Genomic DNA, 22,219 nt, shown 5'->3' with positions numbered 1-22,219 from the left:
TGCCTTGGCCACCAGGTCCGATGGACCGACCCCAAATAACTCCTCCCCTTTATACGGCAATACTTCCATGTGCCGTTTGGAATCTGCATCACCTGACCACTGTCGTGTCCATAAACATCTTCTGGCAGATATGGACATCGCACTTACTCTTGATGCCAGAGTGCAAATATTCCTCTGTGCATCTCGCATATATAGAAATGCATCCTTTAAATGCTCTATAGTCAATAAAATACTGTCCCTGTCAAGGGTATCAATATTTTCAGTCAGGGAATCCGACCAAGCCACCCCAGCGCTGCACATCCAGGCTGAGGCGATCGCTGGTCGCAGTATAACACCAGTATGTGTGTATATACTTTCTAGGATATTTTCCAGCCTCCTATCAGCTGGCTCCTTGAGGGCGGCCGTATCTGGAGACGGTAACGCCACTTGTTTTGATAAGCGTGTGAGCGCCTTATCCACCCTAAGGGGTGTTTCCCAACGCGCCCTAACTTCTGGCGGGAAAGGGTATAACGCCAATAATTTTCTATCGGGGGAAACCCACGCATCATCACACACTTAATTTAATTTATCTGATTCAGGAAAAACTACAGGTAGTTTTTTCACACCCCACATAATACCCTTTTTTGTGGTACTTGTAGTATCAGAAATATGTAACACCTCCTTCATTGCCCTTAACATGTAACGTGTGGCCCTAATGGAAAATACGTTTGTTTCTTCACCATCGACACTGGAGTCAGTGTCCGTGTCTGTGTCGACCGACTGAGGTAAATGGGCGTTTTAAAGCCCCTGACGGTGTTTGAGACGCCTGGACAGGTACTAATTGGTTTGCCGGCCGTCTCATGTCGTCAACCGACCTTGCAGCGTGTTGACATTATCACGTAATTCCCTAAATAAGCCATCCATTCCGGTGTCGACTCCCTAGAGAGTGACATCACCATTACAGGCAATTGCTCCGCCTCCTCACCAACATCGTCCTCATACATGTCGACACACACGTACCGACACACAGCACACACACAGGGAATGCTCTGATAGAGGACAGGACCCCACTAGCCCTTTGGGGAGACAGAGGGAGAGTTTGCCAGCACACACCAAAACGCTATAATTATACAGGGACAACCTTATATAAGTGTTTTCCCTTATAGCATCTTAATATATAATAATATCGCCAAATAAGTGCCCCCCCTCTCTGTTTTAACCCTGTTTCTGTAGTGCAGTGCAGGGGAGAGCCTGGGAGCCTTCCTAGCAGCGGAGCTGTGTAGGAAAATGGCGCTGTGTGCTGAGGAGAATAGGCCCCGCCCCCTTTTCGGCGGGCTTCTTCTCCCGTTTTTCTGACAACCTGGCAGGGGTTAAATACATCCATATAGCCCCAGAGGCTATATGTGATGTATTTTTAGCCAGCATAGGTACTTTCATTGCTGCCCAGGGCGCCCCCCCCCCCAGCGCCCTGCACCCTCAGTGACCGTTGGTGTGAAGTGTGCTGAGAGCAATGGCGCACAGCTGCCGTGCTGTGCGCTACCTTAAGAAGACTGGGAAGTCTTCAGCCGCCGATTTCTGGACCTCTTCTCTCTTCAGCATCTGCAAGGGGGTCGGCGGCGCGGCTCCGGTGACCCATCCAGGCTGTACCTGTGATCGTCCCTCTGGAGCTAGTGTCCAGTAACCTAAGAAGCCAATCCATCCTGCACGCAGGTGAGTTCACTTCTTCTCCCCTAAGTCCCTCGTTGCAGTGAGCCTGTTGCCAGCAGGACTCGCTGAAAATAAAAAACCTAACAAAACTTTTACTCTAAGCAGCTCTTTAGGAGAGCCACCTAGATTGCACCCTTCCCGGCCGGGCACAAAAACCTAACTGAGGCTTGGAGGAGGGTCATAGGGGGAGGAGCCAGTGCATACCACCTGATCCTAAAGCTTTTACTTTTGTGCCCTGTCTCCTGCGGAGCCGCTATTCCCCATGGTCCTTACGGAGTCCCCAGCATCCACTTAAGACGTCAGAGAAAATGGTGGCAGTACGAAGCTGGTCAAACAAGACCGAAATGAGAGGCAGTGGGTATGAGTTTTTAATCGTGATACGGTTCAATTCCCTGAAGTCGATGCAGGGTCGCAATGAACCGTCCTTTTTACCCACGAAGAACCCCGACCCAACTGGAGACTGTGAAGGTCTGATAAATCCTTTAGCCAAGTTCTCCTGAATGTACTCTGCCATAGCCTGAGTCTCAGGACGTGACAGGGAGTACAACCTGCTCTTGGGAAGCTTAGCATTCGGCAACAAATCAATGGCACAGTCATAGGGGCGATGGGGAGGTAGTACCTCTGCAACTTTTTTGGAGAACACATCCACAAAATCTGCATAACACCCTGGCAATCCTGGCAAACTTAGCTGCGAGAGCCTGACTGGAAGGCTCAAGCAACTCCTGAAACAATCAGTACCCCAACTAAGAATCTCCCCAGAGACCCAGTCAAATTGAGGATTGTGGGCCCTTAACCAGGGTAACCCCAACACCAATGGGGCAAAAGTACAGACAGTCACATAAAAGGACAATTTTTCAGAGTGTGTGGCTCCAATAAACAAAGAAATCTGGCTAGTGCAAGAGGTAATTTTACCCTGGGATAATGGTTCCCCGTTTAACCCACAAATCTCAATTTCCGACGCCAAGGGTACTAAGGAAACAGAGTGTTTCAGGGCGAATTGGCGGTCCATAAAAACCCCGTCGGCCCCACTGTCCACAAAGGCCTCAGTCTTGACAGTTTGACCGAGGATCTTCAAGGTCACCGGAATGATAAAAGTCTTCTTGGGAAATTCTGACTTCTGGCCTGACAGGATATTTCCCATCACCCTCAGGCCCTGAAGTTTTCCGGCTTTTCTGGGCATGATACTACCACATGACCCTTATTCCCACAGTACAAACACAACCCCTGCTGTCTCCTCCGCGTCTTCTCACGCGAGGAGAGGCGGGTAGCCCCAATCTGCATCGGCTCCTCGGAAAATTCCTCAGAGTCTGAGGTTCCCTTGGGAAAGAAGGAAACCTCGGTCTCCCTTTCAAGCCTACGCTCTCTCAGCCGTCTATCCACCCGGATGGATAACTGCATGAGCTGATCCAAGCTATCAGGCAAGGGATATTGTACCAGTTGGTCTTTTATCTGGTTAGAAAGACCTCTTCGGTACTGGTGTCTCAGGGCTGGGTCATTCCACTGGGTATCATGGGCCAACCTCCGAAACTCCGTACAGTAAACCTCAACTGGCCTTCGCCCTTGCTTAAGGATCGAAATCTGAGCCTCGGCTGAGGCCGTCTTGTCAGGGTCATCATACATGCCCAGTGCCGGAAAAAAAGCATCAACACTTTTAAGCGACGGACAGTCAGGCTGCAACCCATATGCCCAGACCTGTGGGTCTCCTTGTAGCAAGGAAATCACTATACCCACCCGCTGAATCTCTGACCCAGAAGACTGAGGCCTAAGCTGGAAATATAACTTGCAGCTCTCCTTGAAACAAAAGAACTGCGAGCGATCTCCAGAAAAACGATCCGGAAGATTTACTTTCGGCTCCTTAACCCCTGAAGGTGCTGCTGCTGCGGGAGCTCCGCCAGCGGCCTGGGAGGTGTGCATTTTAATGGACAAATCATTAAATTGACGAGTCAGGACCTGCACCTGATCGACCACCTGTTGCAACGTATTTTGAGGGGTATGCTCCATATTCCCACAAAATTTCAACAGGAGTATTGGGCTGCTGAATATGTTATGCACACCAGTGCCTGCAGGAATGTACTGGTGTTTGAACTGTTATGCACACCAGTGCCTGCAGGAATGTACTGGTGTCTGAACAGAGAGGGAAGCAAAACAAATGAACTCACAGACAGACTGGGAAATATGACATAACGTACACAGAAGGTGATAGGGTAACAAAACCAACACAGAGTGAACAGAGAAGCCCAGAGGCTAAGAAACTGGGTGTCTCCCTAGTATTAGAAATGCTCAGATGGAAAAAGCAAGATGTTGTGTTTTAATACGTAGAGAACCCGAAATGCTGTTGCTAGGGGCAACAGCAAAACCCTAAAGGGTTACCAACGGGTGTGGCAGTAAACTCCTTGGTCAGAGATGGAATAATAGACACAAGGAGAGTCTCCACAATCCTAATTCTCACTTGCAGGGCCCAGGTTCAGCTTACTGCCACTAAACTGACACATGGACGCCCTGCACAGTGAGAGAGGATTATGCAGGCAGGTCTGAAAGTACAGCCACAAACCTGCTGGGTTCACAGAATAGCAAAAGAACCTCAGCAAGCTAAATGACTGACTCCAGTCTTACTGCTAGGTCTGGATTGGCAGAGTGTAGTACCAAATCCCCAGGCCTATTTGCAGTAAGCAACAACAAATACAAAGCTACACAGTACTGGCTAACTTTCAGGAACTGACTAACCAACAAAGATTCAGCAGCATCTGCTTAACCTGAGAAGAGGCCTTATAAAGCAGGTGCTGTCCACGCCCCCCTCAGACCTCACAGACTGTGAGCACAAAAACCAGCACCGGATCCCCTGCCTGTAACCACTGCATAGCAAAAGACCCGAACCGGAGTATCAGCTGCGCTCAGGTTACTCCGCTAGCACTTGTCTCCCGGTTGCCATGACGACGTGGCAGCACAGGGCAGGAGACCCTAACACTCACACGCATAGTTCTTCCTTCCTATTTGTTTCCATGCCTGCAGGGTCAACATTATATATCCGTTTTATTTGTGTCCTGTTTCTGTAGATTTGTACATTTTTACGGTAATTCAGGCAATATTAATAAGGTCAGAAACAGATTGGAAATACCGAAGCACAAGGCAAGAATAAATTGTGGTTCTATTGATGAAGACTTCAGTGAAGGTGGCGACTCTGTAAATAGGGACAATTATAAACTATTTTCAGTGTTGAGCTTTGGGTAGTGTTGGAATAGCCATACGGGAGAAATCACAGCATTGGTTACACAAGATAGTGCTTAAGGGAAAAGATTATGAGAGGACAGATTTGGTTATAGTCAGCATAGAGTTGGGTACTGAATGAAGGAGGTATACAGTTAGAAAAAGCAAAGGGCCAAGAGCAGAGCTTTGTGGAAAACCAGATCATGGGAGTGGAGAGAACATGCCAGAGATAAGCCCCTCTAAAAAAAAGTGTTTCCCAACCTTGGTTCTCAAGACACTAACAGTACATGCCAAATAGATGTTTAAATACAAATAACTGAGGTACTAATCAGCTCACCTGTGTTCAAGAATGGCTAGCCTTAAAACCTGGACTGTTAGTGTGCCTTGACAGTGGTTGGGAACCCCTGCTCTAAAAAGGACAGTTCAGTTAGTAGACCAATCAGTCAGTAAAGAACCCTATCACAATGGACAGAGGTCCAGGAGGAATATTCAGAAATGACCTTCAATCTATGCTGCAAGTAGCTCATTGAACACTTTTGTGAGTGTAGACTAAGAAGTTGAATGTTGTGAGCAGAAACCAGACATGCTGATGCTAGAGAACGGAATAGTAAAGAGCCAGTTGTGCAATTAATTTATACAAATTAAAAAGATATGTAGTTTCAGACCTGATTGCTGGCTCAGCAGAATATATTAGCATAATTACCAGTATTTATCAACTTTTAGGTACTAGTGGCCAATATTCTGAAGTATTAGAATTGTGAGTTGGCTTTTAACAGGTTTTCGTTATACTGCAGCATTTTTGTTTATTACATCCACTTTATGCTTTTCTTGCACCTATTTTAACCACCACTAAACCAAGCCATCAATGGCCAAAGGATCAAGTGTTTACAATGCATGATTTAATAAATGAATCCATGCAGAGCATCAATTTGAGCTGCATTTATTCATACAAAACAAAAGCAGGGGTCCAAAGGTGAACAAATTTATTTGAAGAATTAGACCATTAACAGGCTTAGTCAAAAAGACCAAATCCCATATCGTCATCCGATTCCTCAGACTCCTCTGGCTTTTCCTCTTTCTTGGGTGCAGCAGCGGGAGCCGCAGCAACTTCCACAACCGGAGCTGCAACAACAAAGGCCGTTGGATCTGCCAGGAAAGCCTTGACCTGCAAGAAGAATCTTCGTGAGCACAGTGTGCACAATTCTAGCATATTCACATTTAGAACAGATTGACAAAAAATAGATGGACAGAGAACTGTTCTGAAACAAGCTTGCTGTTTAAACCCTTAATAGCCATATTTTAGAATGTAGAGCACATGGCATCATCCAAGGACAGCTACAGAAAACCACTGCTTAACCGAATGCAAAATGACCCCAGGGTGATCTCTGGCTGAAGGAGTACTTAAGTTTGGCAAATTATAAATACAACTTAGCGCCAACATAATACATTGTATTTCTAGGAAAGGAAAACGCAGCGACAAACTATTCTGCTGTCCAAGTTATCAATGTCATTATCTGTGGGAATTTTACGATGTCAAAATATAGTTAGGCCTTCAAGTTGACTGGTTACATGCTGTTCTGAAAGTGGTTACGCTCATCCCTTCTGTAATGTTATCACCCCCTCTCCCCCATTACCATGACTATTTGATCATTTGCAATGTGCACACGTCTAAATTGATTTCTTAAACATTGTTTCCATGGCTACATAAAGAGGTATGTTTTTTGCAGTGTATTTATTGAGGTCTCAAAGTTAGTACTGTACATATTTCAAAATACCTATAGAATTTAAGCCAATTACAGTCTTTATTTTTTGGTCTGATATTTAATGGAAGTCTTAAAATCATTGCAACAACCTGTTTATTCATGGCCGCAATCAAGTAGAAATTTGAACCAGGAAATACATCCCTCAGATGTGCTACACCTATCCACTGTCTTACCTTGTCTGCCAATGGGAAGCTGTAGTCTGTTTCTACGGCAAGAGCTAGAACACGCTTGTACCCATTGATGATTGAGTGGGGTACAGAAGCAACTGTGGGATAACCAATCTGTAGACAAACGCTGGCCACATTGCGAACACCCTAAAACAAAGAAAAAAAAATTGGAACACGAGGTTGCAACCAGTCTCACTTCATGCCTAACTGACAAACTACATGTACAAGAAAGCAGCTTTTTTTTTTTCTTCAAAATGTAACTTGTATTTGTGACCTACCTCCAAAAAGCGAGTTCGTAGAGCATCTTCTGTGATATCCAAAACTTCTGGACTATAAATACTGCCATTATCATAGACTTGTTGGATGATCAAACCAAAGGAGAAGGGAGAGATGTTCAGCATGTTCAGGAGGGTGGCTTCACTGGCACCTACTTTATCTCCAGTCTTAATCAATTGTACATCGCTCTGAAGGGATAAAACCGTAATTACAGCCAGGCACTAAAATGCACCCAAACCAGTCACATGAATTTATCAAAGCTACTCAAATGTAAACACCAGGAAATTATATCTACTAAAAAGAACTCAAAGCATTGATTTCATCCACTTACCAAAATTTCAATAGTTCCTCTGGAGATTTTTGTAGTGATTCCTAAAGCCTGGAAGAAGGATGTCTTCTCAGGGCCCAAACCCGTATTCTGAGCTGGCACAGTGACATCGCAAGGTGCAATGGCACCAGCACGAGCAGAGGCGGGCACCTAACAAACAAGTGTAAGAATTGTGTAAATACTGTAAACATTGACAAAGGTGCCATTACTGTAGAAAATCTAGAATCCCAGCTGACTGCTGTAATAAATACAGCGCTACTGACTACCTGGCAGAAGTTAACCTGATTCTGAGGAAGTTTGCCAAGTACGTTATAAAGAAAAATAGGTTAGTAATATGGTGCACTATCCGATAGTCTATTAAAATAAACACAAAATATAACTTTTAATACAGTTAATTAAAAAACAAATCGCTCGACCACCAAAATGGTTAATAAAGCAAAATATTAAAATGATAGTAGAGAAATTGAAAGTATTAAAAACTGTGCCAAGGGTCCTGTTGGTACACTTGCTAGAATTCCTTGACCTAATCTTTATATCAAAGAATATCACACAACTTTCCCAATTACACCATCCTTTTCCACTTGAAATGTTATAGCTGTACCTGCTAATAAGGTAATGTAAAATAAAGGCTAAATTGCTACCAGTAGAATTGATAAGGGGGGTACTCACGGAGCAATCGCTGCTTAAAATCTAAGCAATCTGACTAGATCGCTGCTTAAAATCTAAACAATCACTCCGTGTGTACCCCTGCGCATCGCTATCGCTGGTGCTGCAGGCCAATCTAGCAGGTCGCTCACTTCACCAGTGGGTGAAATGAGCGCCCCCCCCCCCATCTCCCCTCGCGGTCAGTATTGGCCTTAACAATACAAAGCAGTTGGAAGAAATATGTGAATGTACAATCTAACCGGGTAACACCTTGAGGGCTAATGCTAAATGATAGCCTTAATCAACAACCACAGAGCACATGTCTAATCACCTTGTTGGCTAACAACATGTCTCGAACTTCCGTGAGATCCTCCTTAGTAAAAACAAAACCCACGTTTCCTTTGATGTGAGGCAAAAGCCTGTCCAAAAATAAAAATAGAAAATTATGGCTTGAAGAAATGAAGAGCACACAAACAAGCCATATAAAGCATCACTCACTTCTCCAGAGCAGAGTTATTCTCCAAGTGTCCACGGATAGCTTTGCGCATCATTGTGTTCTTCCCCATCAGCACAACGGCTTTCCCTCGCAGGGACATACGGATCTGTTGCATTTGCTTTGAACCAACATTGTCCGCCCCCACGATAAAGCATTTTGGGTAATCATCCAACAATTGCTGTAAGATAAAGACATGAGCAGATTGCAATAATCAGTGTAGTTGGGTAAATTCAGTATCATTTAAGTAGATTAGAAACGTAGCAGGCATATGCCCATATGGCAGAAAATAGTTAACAGACTTATGAGTACACACTGAAGTGATCTAGTGAACTGTATTGCTCACTTTCCCCCTCCTGAGCATCTAGTTTACTGTATCGCCCAGTGTGTATGCCAATAACGATGAGCGATGCATGGCCCCGCGGGTCATTAATGACCCTCGGTCTTGGCCGTGCATACAGCTCAATTTGGACACATCGTCCAAAGCTGCATGCTCCGTCCAGCCACGGCACGACATCACTATGTGATATCGCACACTGTGTATGCCTGCCGGCGGCCCACGAAACACTAGGCGATGTTGCTCAGAGTGCAACTAAAGGTGTACCCACCTTTAGATAAGAATGAAGTGAACTGCACAAAAAGTTATTTGGGATTTTTAAAAACTCCTTAAAGGTAATGGCACAAAGCTTTATGCCGCTTGCCTAGACGTCCCATCAAACTCCATTCCCAACCACTCCGTGAGAACAGGGTAAATAATCACGTGTGTTTGGTAAATTTCTAATTCTTAAGAACCTCATTTACGTTTAGCACAAAATTAAAAGACAGATATACCAGTGTGTGTAAAAATCCAAAATTCTGTTTTAGGGAGCAGAGAAATGCTATTAAAATGACTAATTGTTGCGAGTATATTTAGGGATCCTGTCGGGATCCCTGCAGTCGAAATACAGATATTGAGATCCCGACATTGATCACTATTCTGGCGCTGGGATCCCGAATGGGGATTTCACGGGCTGCTCGATGGGTTAGGTTTAGGCTGCGGGGAGAAGGTTAGGGTTAGGCAGCGGGGAGAGGGTGTTATGGTTTGGTACCAACCAGGGAGGGTTTGGACTAGTATTCTTACCACCTTAGTGTTGGGATCCTAAGCTTCGGGAGGCCCATGTCGGTATTTTGACAGCCAGCACCCCAACCGCCAGGACCAGATAACATCCCTATATTTATATACCCAAGAAAAAGAAAACCGAAACAATCATTTTTAAATACAATTAGAAACTTACAATGATTTTCAGGAAATAGTTGGACTTCCACGAAGCCCTGTCTTCCCTGGGCATCTTGTCAGTGCTTCCAAGGATTGCCACAAAACGGGTTTAAAGACGATGATCCTGTGTGACAAAAGACCGGACACTAATTACTAATCTACTACATAAACCAACAGAACAGTATGAAAATATTGTGCAGCATTTGTTACAGGCAATCACTAAGCTACAGGATCCCATTTTAGGAAGGCTAGCTCTGTAACGAAAATGCCAGTCTGAGTACCAGCTGTACACAATTGCTGACACTCTAGTAGCAGTTTCAGTTAATGTAACATCAGCATATAAAACATTGTATCACATCAGGACAGTTCCGAAAGATGTAAAACACGACGTCAACTGTCTAATGAGTGGGGAAGTAATACGTTACTACACAGGTTCGCAAACTCGTTCCTCAGGACCCCACACAGTGCATGTTTTGCAGGTCTCCTCACAGAATCACAAGTGAAATAATTAGCTCCACCTGTGGACCTTTTAAAATGTGTCAGTGAGTAAATAATACACCTGTGCACCTGCTGGGTTACCTGCAAAACATGCACTGTGTGGGGTCCTGAGGACCGAGTTTGAGAACCACTGCGTTACTGCAAAACCTCCGGCTTTATACCTAAAGCACCTCTGTAGTTTAGTGATCATGTAATACGAGTGCGTGCAACAGCTGCCTGAATGACGGAATACGTATAATAATTTTATTTATATAGCGCTCTCTCCAATAGGACTCAAGGCGCTTTTGCTGAAACAGTGCGAGAGGGATGCTATAAGGAGTCTGTACTGGGAAAAACAGCACAGGAGCCATAAATGTTACATATTGTCGACAAGTTAACAATTCCTATTCACATTTCAGTTAATGCGATTTACAATTCTATTTCCAGTAGTAAGTTACTGTAACTAGATACACTTAACCCTACACCAGCGGTTCCCAAACTGTGTGCCTTGAATTGGTGGTCCAGGACCAATTCAAGTTATTATTGTCCATGTAACAGGCAAAACCAGCGCTTGTGGCTGCCAAGCATAAAATAGGTGGACAAAGTGAATCCTGTTCCTCATCACATAACTGAACCCAAGAATACACAGTATACACAATTTACTAAATGTAATATTTTTATTGCATTTCTCAAGATGCAGCTTTTGGCCTAGGGGTGGCGCAAAAATATTTGATACTCTAAAGCGCTGTAATTCAAAAAAAGTTTGGGATGCGCTGTACAACACTCTTGCAAAAGTACAAAGCTCAAATTAGTTTAACAAAAAGATGCAAGAAAGGGATTTATCAGTTGGCTAAACATCCCTAGTAGTCTGAGCTGCTCCCATTACTGTAAGTAACAAAGCTACAGTAGCTGCAGCCAACATATAGGTCCGTTTCCATTCTCATATTATAGGTTTTTTTTAAAACACTCATCACGATAACTGCCATAACAGGTGTTGTGCAAGTCAGATGCGGATCCTTAATCGGAGTCTGTCATTTTATAGAATGTGCTCTATGAGGGATAGCTAGAAGCTAATGGTTTGCGATGGGCAACTTCACTTCCTCGCTTTCAATGGTCAGACACTTCCCCTGTAATCACCGCAGTGTACAGAACGCAGGCAGGTGTAGGGAATGGACGCAGAATTAGACATCACGACAGACACACACAGCAGCTCCCCACACAGAGACGAGTTTATTACAGAGAACGGAACCACACACTGCAGTGGCGGGAGGGAGGCTGATCACTAGCCGAGGAAGCTGGCGCTGCAGGAGCATGACAGCCCCCGGATAACGTGCGGGGATCCCTTCCTTATATCGGGGCTACCCCTCTCACACACGGCGTTTACTGCCGGCGGGGCAGCTCAATACCGGGCTGCAGACAACGACACCCGCCTAGTACACTGAAGCCCCAAGTGTGCGCGCGGTGCTGGACTGGAGGCCTGGCAACCGCTCACCGGCTCCTACTACTAGGCCGCACATACCTCGCACAAGGACTCCGGGAGGTAAAAGAGAACGTCCCCCAAGCACAGCACTTTTATATTACATGACAGCAGCCAACCAACAAGCAGGACAGCTACGGAAACCATGTTGATTGGTTATGTTTTGTAGATTTTCCGCTCTCTATTGGACAAGCATGTAGTCAATCAACAAGGACTAGTAAAGAAACATGACACTAAATTCAGGCTGTTGTCCAGTTCAGAAACAAAGCAGCGCCTCTAGTGGAGCGGCTGTATTATTGCTACTTTGCTCTCTTCCCACATGCAGCGTGACTTGCATAGAAACTTATGATCCTGCCGAACTGTACATCAGTTTTGTTTGCATAGCAGTGGTGCAAGTAGAAATATTTTTTTAGTGGTACTGAGTGTGTCGAAAAATGGCCATGAGAGGGCGTGCTCATATCCATATGCTACTACGGGAGTGGCTACATTACACTAGGGGTGTGACCACACAGCACAGTACCTTTTCTTTGCTCTCTGGAGGCAAGGCTAGAAATATAGTATTGCCTCCAGTATAATAGAAATATAAAGTAATAACCCAAGTATAATAGTAATATATTCTAATGTCCCCAATATAATAGAAATATATTGTAATGCATCCAATTTAATAAAAATACATAGCCCCTATTATGTCAGGAATACATACTGTAGTACAGAGGCATCACCAGGTGTGGTGACACCCGGAGCGCACTCTGTACTATTACACCCACCCCCCGCCACCCCTGCTCAAGCCGCTGGAGCCGCGGGCACTCAAAAGGGGCGTGACCTAATTTAAAAGGGTGTTTGGCCTTGCGGGTCTTATCTCCTTCGCTACGGGGGCATGTTCGGCTTCCCCGAAGATGCTGGCTGCCCCCGGAGAGTGGATTGTGTGTGTGCCGGCTCTTATCTGTCACAGGAGCCAAGTGCTGCAGGAGATTATCTCACTGCAGCACTCGGCTCCTGTCACTGCAGAAGAGCTGGCACTTTAGTGTCACCCCTTCCGAGGGGGACACCCGGTGCGGGCCGCACTCGCCACATCCGCCTTCTGATACCACTGCTGTAGTAGTGCCCCCGGTATAATAGAAATATATAGTAGTATCCCACATTACAAAAGAAATATATAGTAATACCCCCATAATAATAGAAATATAGAGTAGTGTCCACATTACAATAGAATTTTATAGTAATACCCCATAATAATAGAAATATATAGTAGTGTCCCACATTACAATAGAAATATATAGTAATGCCCCAATAATAATAGAACTATATATTGGTGTACACATTATATTAAAAAATTAATGACCCCACACAGTGAAGCCAACGACATGCCCAGCAGCCCAGTCTGTGAAGAACAAAAGCCGCTCAGTGCCGATGCGTCACTCGAGCCGAGTGAAGGGAAACAGCTAGAGCTAGACACTGTGGGAAAAGGCACCCAGCCCAGTCCCCAGGTTCCTCTCTTCCTGCCAGTCATGGCCGCCAAGAGAGGAAGTGTGATGTGATCTCATGACATCATCGTTGCACTCCCTGTAGACCCGACAAAGTGGGAGGCGCCGTCATGCTACCAAACACCATGGTCTTGTTGCTAGGCAGCTCATTATAATTGTGGTAATGGCAGTCACAGGTGCAAAGTGTGCAGTGGGTAGTACTGCGTACCTGCTGCCAAATTGGTACTCTGTATCTGAGCGTACCTGCATACTTGCACCACTGTTGCTAGGCATATAGAATTGCATTGCTGCAGGACAAGCAATTGAAGGGAGTGTTGAACCACACCTGTTAAAATTAAAAATGAGTGGATCCAGTTCTCCGGGTCAAAGATATCTATCAGGAAATGAAGAACTTGATTCCACTTTCAAAATAATTTTAATGCATGATTGGCAAACCTGCTCTAGGTCAAAGATATCTTTCAATAAATTAAGAACTTGATCCTACTTTGAAAGTAATTTTTACGGATGAATAGCGAACCATCTCCATGTCAAAGATATCTTTCAGGAACAGAAGAACTTGATCCTACTTTGAAAATAATTTTAACGGATGATTAGCAAACCTTCTCCAGGTCAAATATATATTTCAGGAACAGAAGAAATTGATCCTACTTTGAAAATAATTTTAACTGATGATTATAGCATTTAAAAATATATTGTTAACTGCCACGGATTTGCTGCCAACTGCTGTCGCTTATCTTAGCCAGCCAGCTAGCTTGGTGCAAACCTTTTGGCTTAAACCAGGTGAAATAAATATTGTGAGCTGTGAAAAGGTCAGAATAGAGAGGAATTGACTGGAAATAAATGTTATTGAGGTTAATAATACACTAGGAACAAAAACAGGCCCAAATTCTGTGATTTTAGCTGTTTTTTTATGATTTATTTTTTTAATACAAATCCAAAACCCGTAAGGGCGGTTTTGGCAAAACCAATACAGATCCAAAACACGAAGGCGATATAGATCCAAAACCCAATAACACAATCTGTTCTGAGCCATGGATATGCCTAAAACCTGGACTGTTAGGGTGCCTTGAGGACCACATTTGGGAACCTCTGGTTTAGAGGTTCTCAAACTCAGGACCTCAAACAGTTCAAGTTTTGCAGGTCTCCTCCCAGAATCACAAGCATAATAATTAGCTCCACCTGTGGATCTTTTAAAATGTGTCAGTGAGTAATGACCAGCGGCAGCTGCTGCCCATGGGCTGCAGCGCTGTCCTTAGCATGCAGGGGGGAGGTAACCAGGACATATGAACATACATGTGAAGTTGTATGTAACATATGTCCTGGCTTCCTTCCCTGGGGATCTGCAGCCGCCGCACAACTGAACTCACTGCTCAGCCTGTCAATCATCATTTATTCCGCCCCTGGACTCCCATTGGCTGGCTTCACAGCAGTCCATGTGCGGGATAAATGATGATTGACAGACTAAACAGTGAGTTCAGTGCTGCAGCGGCAGATCCCTGGGGAAGGAAGCCAGGACATATGTTACAAAAAAATTCACATTTATGTTCATATGTTCTGGTCATCTCCACTATGGATGGTGCTGCAGCCCAGGGGCAGCAGCACAACTACACGTGTGCTAGGTGACCTGGAAAACTTGAGCTGTTGAGAACCTATGGTTTAGATTTAATATTCATCAATTTTGGGGATCATATAAATGTTATGAACCACAGGTAGTGGTTCATTCCTATTTTATGTTTATAAAGTTGTCTTGCATGCCAGGATTTCCTGTTGCTCTGTTTTAGAATACTCTTGTCTGCTGCCGCTGGTGAGTCTGTGTAATTGCAGCTTGTTCCCTTGTGTTCAGCCTCACCTGGCTGCTAATTGCATCTGGTCAGTTTGGAATCTTGCAACAAGGCAGCTGCATGGGATTATTAATTAGGCCTCTCTGTTATATGCTGGCTGTTTGCAATTCACAGATGCTGGTGATATTCCTGGGTTTTCAGTCTGCTTGAGTTCTGAGCTTGGTTCCTGCTAGTTCCTGAGCTTCCTGTGTCGATTCCTGTGTCAGTCCCTGTGTCGATTCCTATGTCTGATCCCGTGTCCTGCCGTGAGGTGTTCCTGTCCTGAGGTCCAGTACCTTTGCCTGTGCAAGTTTCTGGCTTCTTGGTGTCCACCGGTCTGTCGTTTGGGATTCTGCCTGTCCTCCAGTTCTGAGAGTCTGTGTCAGCAGCATTGGGAGTTCCTGTCCGTTTGCCAGTATTCGTACCGGTTCCGTGAGTAGCGGCACGGCCGCGTCCGTTGGCTTAGGCCGCTGTATTCCCTTATTATTTCTGTCACTGGTGTTTTGCAGAGGGTTCTGCTTATGCTGTCACCGCCGGTACACAAAAGTATTGTCGGCGTGTGGTCAGCATTTCCTTTGTTGTTATTTTCCTTTGGCGGCAAGCCGCACATACTTTGGCTTTAGGTTTGTTAGTAGCCCCTGGCCTTGTTGTTTAGTCAGAGGGCCCCTTGTTATCACCCTGTCTCGGTTCACTCTTTGTCTCTCATTAAGACCTGAGGGGGCATCGAAGTTGGGCAGACGTAATCCGCCCTTCAAACGCGGCTGCCATGGGCTCAAGCAACCATAGTCTCGCAAGAGTGTACTGACAGCACGGGTGAGACAACGGAGATAGGGCGCCAGGGGCTATTCCCTTTCCATTCCCCTTTCCCAGCATTCCGTCCTGGTGCTCTGGACTCGCTTCATAACATCTCCCTTGTTCTGAGCACCAGGAACCTAACATTATCACCAGCCATACCACAAAAAAGAAATAAAACTTTTTTTTCTTTTTTGGCCCAGTCCAGTGTCTAGTCTAGAATCCAGTCCGGTGTTAGAATCCAGTCCGGTGTTAGAATCCAGTCCAGTGTTAGAATCCAGTCTTGTCTAGAATCCGGTGTTTAGAATCCAGTCCGGTGTTTAGAATCCAGTCCGGTGTTTAGAATCCAGTCCGGTGTTTAGAATCCAGTCCGGTGTTAAAAAAAAAAAAAAAAAAAAGTCTTGTTTTGTTTAGCAAAATTTAGTCTTGCCTTGCCTTGTCTTGTCTTGTCTTGTCTAGTTTTAAATCCTCCTATGTCTACTATGCAAGCCCTGCAGGCATCTCTCGCAGCCCTGAACTCTGTATTCAGTGCTTTGAGACCAGAGCGACTAGAAGTTTTGCAGCAATCCCTAAAGCAACTGCAAAACCTTCTGACTAAAATCTTGCTCATTTTGCCAGAAGTCGTTGAGAGTACATCTATCTCTAAAGAGACTCTTGTTCACAGTATGGTGACAAGAGAATCCTCTGGTTTAATTGAAGAGAAAAGGTTTAAAAGTTTTCTGCGGCCCAGGCTCTCAGAAGAGGAGCGTCTGCGTCGCAGAAACTTAAACTTATGCCTATATTGTGGGGGTTTAGGCCATTATCTGCAGACCTGTGAGTTGCGCAAGCCAAAGTGTGGTGACGAGTCTTGCCCTCTGGCCAAGTTGAGTCATGATACAAGACCTACTCCTGTCTCTACTGTGGCAGAGGTACTTGTCACACAACCCACACAAAAAGGCTCTCTGTCCTATAATTGGGGTCCTTGGGCAAGGGAGCCCCATTATAGATTCAGGAATCAAAAGAGAATGTTTCTCTCCTCTCTTGAGGTTCCTGTGGAAGCGGAGTTGCAAGTCCCTGGAGTGGTGCCCGATGCTCAGGGTCCTGGAGTGGTGCCCGATGCTCAGGGTCCTGGAGTGGTGCCCGATGCTCAGGGTCCTGGAGTGGTGCCCGATGCTCAGGGTCCTGGAGTGGTGCCCGATGCTCAGGGTCCTGGAGTGGTGCCCGATGCTCAGGGTCCTGGAGTGGTGCCCGTAGCCCAGGGTCCTGGAGTGGTGCCCGTAGCCCAGGGTCCTGGAGTGGTGCCCGTAGCCCAGGGTCCTGGAGTGGTGCCCGTAGCCCAGGGTCCTGGAGTGGTGCCCGTAGCCCAGGGTCCTGGAGTGGTGCCCGTAGCCCAGGGTCCTGGAGTGGTGCCCGATGCCCAGAGTGCTGGAGCGGTACCCGATGCCCAGAGTGCTGGAGCGGTACCCGATGCCCAGAGTGCTGGAGCGGTACCCGATGCCCAGAGTGCTGGAGCGGTACCCGATGCCCAGAGTGCTGGAGCGGTACCCGATGCCCAGAGTGCTGGAGCGGTACCCGATGCCCTAGCTTATAGAGGGACATCAAATATTATAGTTCAGGTGTCCATACCGGAAGGGGCCTCAGAAGCTGTTACCCCAGGTAGGGACTTGAAAAGCGCAACCCTAGAAAGGGTCTCTAAAACCATAGTTCTTGAGGGGAACTCGAGAAGCAAAACCCCAGAAGGGATCTTTGAAGTAATATCCCCAAGTGGGGTCTCGGGAGACGCAGCCCCAAAGAAGGGTCTAGAAGTCGCTTCCCCAGGAAAGAACTTAAGAAGCATAGCATTAGTGGAGGATCTGAACGTTATTGCTTCAGCAAAAGTCCCGGAAGTCATAGTCCCGGGAGAACTTTCGATAATTATCGACTCAGAGAGGGAGGCCGATGGCCCGATCCCAGTCAGGGAGGCCAACGGCCCGGTCCCAGTAAAAGAATCCGAGGTGCTGGCCCCAGCGGGGTTCCCGGAGGCCACTGCCCCAGCGGGGTTCCCGGAGGCCACTGCCCCAGCGGGGTTCCCGGAGGCCACTGCCCCAGCGGGGTTCCCGGAGGCCACTGCCCCGGGTGGGGTTCAGAAAGTCACTGCCCCGGGTGGGGTTCAGAAAGTCACTGCCCCGGGTGGGGTTCAGAAAGTCACTGCCCCGGGTGGGGTTCAGAAAGTCACTGCCCCGGGTGGGGTTCAGAGAGTCTCAGCCTCGAGTAAGGTCAATAGTGACCAGGTCCTAGCAAAGCACTCCAGTCAGTCAGATGAGAAGGAAACAGATCCTGACTCTGATATCTCAACATCCATAATCTTTGATGGGGACTTAGCCCAATTTTTGACACTTTACAAACACTATTACATTATTATGTTGTCTAGACCATTTCTGGGCATCACTTCAGAGAACATTGTGCTTTATCTGATTTATTCTTTTAGAGGAGAGCCTTTTGAGTGGGCGACCAGCCTAATGAAAGCTGAAGATCCCATTCTTCAGGATCCCCTAGCATTCAGTGATGCAATTATTAAAAGATATGGTTCCAAAGAAATTGGTTCAGGTTCCTCTAGGTCACCCGTCTTATATACTGAGAGTCCACCAAATACTGTAAACTCAGCACAAGAGTCTCAGCCCGTTGTTTTGACTGCAGGATGTGCTTTTCTGACTTCTTCTTCTAATAATAGTACTTTACCAGAAAGTTCAGCTCCCAAGGGTAAGAGACCTGTCTCTGATTTGAACGCAGCCTTGCTGGGTGGTACCATCAGTTCAGACAATGTGTGGGGAATTACCTTGGTCAGACCTAAAGAGCTTTGTATAAAGAAGAAGAAGAAAAAGAAATAATTTTTGACTCTTGCCTTGATAAAAAAAAAGTTTTTTTTGTTTTTTCCCCTTGTCTTGTGTCCAGTGGCCACCATCAAGGGGAGGGCACTGTTACAAGTTGTTGCTACAGCTTGTTTTTGTTTTCTTGTCTGTTAGACCAGTGTGTCAGGTTTTTTTTTTTTTTTTGTATCCCTTGTTCTGGATAGTCTGAATTTTGGGGTCTTTTGACCCCTCCTCAAGGGGGGGGTAATGTTATGAGCCACGGCTGTGGCTCATTCCTGTTTTGCAGTTTTGTTCTGTATTTCATGTTATACTTCTGTTTATGTTCCCCGTGGGTGTCATGGGGTGCTCGGAGCTCACCCTTAAGGAGGGGATACTGTTATGAACCACAGGTAGTGGTTCATTCCTATTTTATGTTTATAAAGTTGTCTTGCATGCCAGGATTTCCTGTTGCTCTGTTTTAGAATACTCTTGTCTGCTGCCGCTGGTGAGTCTGTGTAATTGCAGCTTGTTCCCTTGTGTTCAGCCTCACCTGGCTGCTAATTGCATCTGGTCAGTTTGGAATCTTGCAACAAGGCAGCTGCATGGGATTATTAATTAGGCCTCTCTGTTATATGCTGGCTGTTTGCAATTCACAGATGCTGGTGATATTCCTGGGTTTTCAGTCTGCTTGAGTTCTGAGCTTGGTTCCTGCTAGTTCCTGAGCTTCCTGTGTCGATTCCTGTGTCAGTCCCTGTGTCGATTCCTATGTCTGATCCCGTGTCCTGCCGTGAGGTGTTCCTGTCCTGAGGTCCAGTACCTTTGCCTGTGCAAGTTTCTGGCTTCTTGGTGTCCACCGGTCTGTCGTTTGGGATTCTGCCTGTCCTCCAGTTCTGAGAGTCTGTGTCAGCAGCATTGGGAGTTCCTGTCCGTTTGCCAGTATTCGTACCGGTTCCGTGAGTAGCGGCACGGCCGCGTCCATTGGCTTAGGCCGCTGTATTCCCTTATTATTTCTGTCACTGGTGTTTTGCAGAGGGTTCTGCTTATGCTGTCACCGCCGGTACACAAAAGTATTGTCGGCGTGTGGTCAGCATTTCCTTTGTTGTTATTTTCCTTTGGCGGCAAGCCGCACATACTTTGGCTTTAGGTTTGTTAGTAGCCCCTGGCCTTGTTGTTTAGTCAGAGGGCCCCTTGTTATCACCCTGTCTCGGTTCACTCTTTGTCTCTCATTAAGACCTGAGGGGGCATCGAAGTTGGGCAGACGTAATCCGCCCTTCAAACGCGGCTGCCATGGGCTCAAGCAACCATAGTCTCGCAAGAGTGTACTGACAGCACGGGTGAGACAACGGAGATAGGGCGCCAGGGGCTATTCCCTTTCCATTCCCCTTTCCCAGCATTCCGTCCTGGTGCTCTGGACTCGCTTCATAACATCTCCCTTGTTCTGAGCACCAGGAACCTAACAATAAAAGGCTAGTAGATTCATCTTTTATAGATTTTGTTATGCATTCAAACCTAAAAAATGGACTAAGCTGAAGTACACCTTCATGCCTCTTTCATAGTACCTTTGATGGAGTCACTGTATGGTGTTGTCTGCCTTATCTGATAAAATCCTATTAAGCTGACCCTTGAGGCTAGGAGTATAATGTTTTACCAAAATCTCACTTTAGAGGAGTCCAGCTCAGAATGCATCAGTTCAAGGCTTTCATTTTGGCTGATGCCATATTTATATACAGATCTCCAATGGTCACCTTTTGTGTCACCCAAATTATTATGTGGGGCATCTGGCCTAGAAGTGAGCTCTCTAAACTCTATGATCATCTGTGAGCTTTTGTGCATGTTCTCCTTTTTAGAATGAAGTCTACCATGAAGTGTAAAGTAATAGTAGGAGGATTCAATGTTCAGTCTAAGACACAGGCGAGATCTCCAAGGAGCATAGTCGGGAAGCAGAGGAGATGTACACCAACACCTTGTCTATACAAGAATGCCAGATATGCAGCACTGAGTAAATGGAAGAGGCTCCAGACGAAGAGTTTTAGGGGGATAGATGTATCAAGCCTTCTAAATAATGGAGAAGTGTCCCATAGCAACCAATCAGTCTCTAGCTAGCCTTCATCAAGTACAAAGTGGCGAGCAGGTCCGGGGGGCAGGGTGCCATCTGATCCCCGGGCTGATATGATGTAAGCCCTGGGGAGGCCACGAGGTGTCTGCAGAAACACTCTGCAAACACATGCAGGGCCAGCATCAGGAATAGGCTACCCTTGACACCAGACAGCATCAGCATATGTCTTTAATCTGACTGCTGCCTGGCCTACAGAGGCTGAGCACTGGGGTGGGGCAGGGCCTGATGATTCCTCAGACCTGTCAGCCAGTGATCCAAGGAGTCTGTAGTAAGTTTAAATGTTTGTTACTTCAGACTCTTCTGTGGATCACTGGCTGAGAGATCTGAGGAGACATCCTGCCAGGAGGCACTACAGTTTGTGAAGGCTGTGAGGACTGAAGCATGTGCTGCCTGGCTGGCTGTTTGCAGTGCAATGCCATTTACACAATGACAGGCACAGCAGCAGCCTCTTGTGGTGGCATGCCTCCACTTTTGAAGACAGATTAAAAAGCCCCGTTTCTCAGTCTTTTCTTGCGCTGTTGAGCAAGAGCAAGAAAGCAATCATTGAGTTTGAATTATGCTCCGGCACATGGACCAGATCTCTTTGAACACTTTATCGAGCTAAATAGGTTCACGAGGGATCTGTGCAGGAAAAGGTATTTTACAAATGAAACCTTTAAAAAAAAGAGGAAATTGCATTTACAATACTTTTGGATAGGACAGATCAACAAGCCTTGAATACACTGATAAGGATGGAGCAAGAAAATAATAAGACAGTTAAACTGATATAAAGCAAGTGGAAAGGAACAGTTTTAGGAAAAAGTCAGAGTTCTATCCCATGCAGCATAAAAGTGGTATGATTGAAACATTTAATACCTTTACTTTGGATGATCTAAGAGATATTTGTGAGGAAAAAAAACAAGTTTAGAGATAATCTACATAAAAATGAAAGGAAAGCTCTAAAAAATTGAATGAGGGATGACTCAATTATTATCAAGAAAGCTGATGGGGGGGGGCAGTTATTCAGGAAAGAGGTGCTTATGAGGAAGAAGCCTACAGACAGCTTAATAATAACAAATGTTATTCTAAATTGTCCTTTAATCCTACGTTGGGGTTTGTGTCTGAGCTCAAATTGGTCTTGGAGAGAGCATTCACAGATGGGGCAATATCCAGACAAGAATACACTTTTTTTATTTAATGAACACCTTGTAATACCTACATATTATCACCTTCCTAAAATCCATAAATCCCTCATTGCACCCCCTGGGCATCCCATTATTTCGAGTGTGGAGTCCCTCACTACTAATTTATCTGCATTCAATGATTCTTTTTTTACAACCACATGTAGTTTCGCTCCACTCAATGCACTTTTTGAATTTACTTTCCAGTATAAAATGGCAAAAAAAAACTATGTTTTCATCACTTGTGACGTAGAGTCACTCGACACAAA

General features: G+C 45.7%; 1 protein-coding gene across 1 annotated transcript; it reads right to left on the bottom strand.

The window, feature by feature from the left end:
- Positions 1 to 5,814: 5,814 nt before the first annotated feature.
- Positions 5,815 to 11,912, bottom strand: RPLP0 (ribosomal protein lateral stalk subunit P0). The gene is made up of 8 exons (XM_063913141.1): positions 11,814 to 11,912; positions 9,837 to 9,941; positions 8,568 to 8,743; positions 8,401 to 8,488; positions 7,428 to 7,574; positions 7,099 to 7,284; positions 6,827 to 6,967; positions 5,815 to 6,055 (listed from the first exon to the last, which is right to left on the bottom strand). Exons 2-8 carry the CDS (start codon positions 9,888 to 9,890, stop codon positions 5,903 to 5,905), a joined length of 945 nt encoding a protein of 314 aa, XP_063769211.1. The 5' UTR covers positions 9,891 to 9,941; positions 11,814 to 11,912; the 3' UTR covers positions 5,815 to 5,902.
- Between the last annotated feature and the right edge of the window lie 10,307 nt (positions 11,913 to 22,219).

This window comes from Pseudophryne corroboree, chromosome 1 (genome assembly GCF_028390025.1).
Source record: "Pseudophryne corroboree isolate aPseCor3 chromosome 1, aPseCor3.hap2, whole genome shotgun sequence".
Taxonomy (NCBI): Eukaryota; Metazoa; Chordata; class Amphibia; order Anura; family Myobatrachidae; genus Pseudophryne; species Pseudophryne corroboree.
Note: the sequence above shows the minus strand (reverse complement) of the source record. Positions and strands in the feature narration are given on the sequence as shown.

What these genes read in the sequence shown, in the direction of transcription:
- RPLP0 (XM_063913141.1), bottom strand. Translation starts at nt 9,890, where the DNA reads ATGCCCAGGGAAGACAGGGCTTCGTGGAAGTCCAACTATTTCCTGAAA. An exon ending in AATAACTCTGCTCTGGAGAA is followed by an intron (nt 8,489 to 8,567) that starts GTGAGTGATGCT and finishes ATTTTTGGACAG; the next exon opens with GCTTTTGCCTCACATCAAAG. An exon ending in GAGGAACTATTGAAATTTTG is followed by an intron (nt 7,285 to 7,427) that starts GTAAGTGGATGA and finishes TTATCCCTTCAG; the next exon opens with AGCGATGTACAATTGATTAA.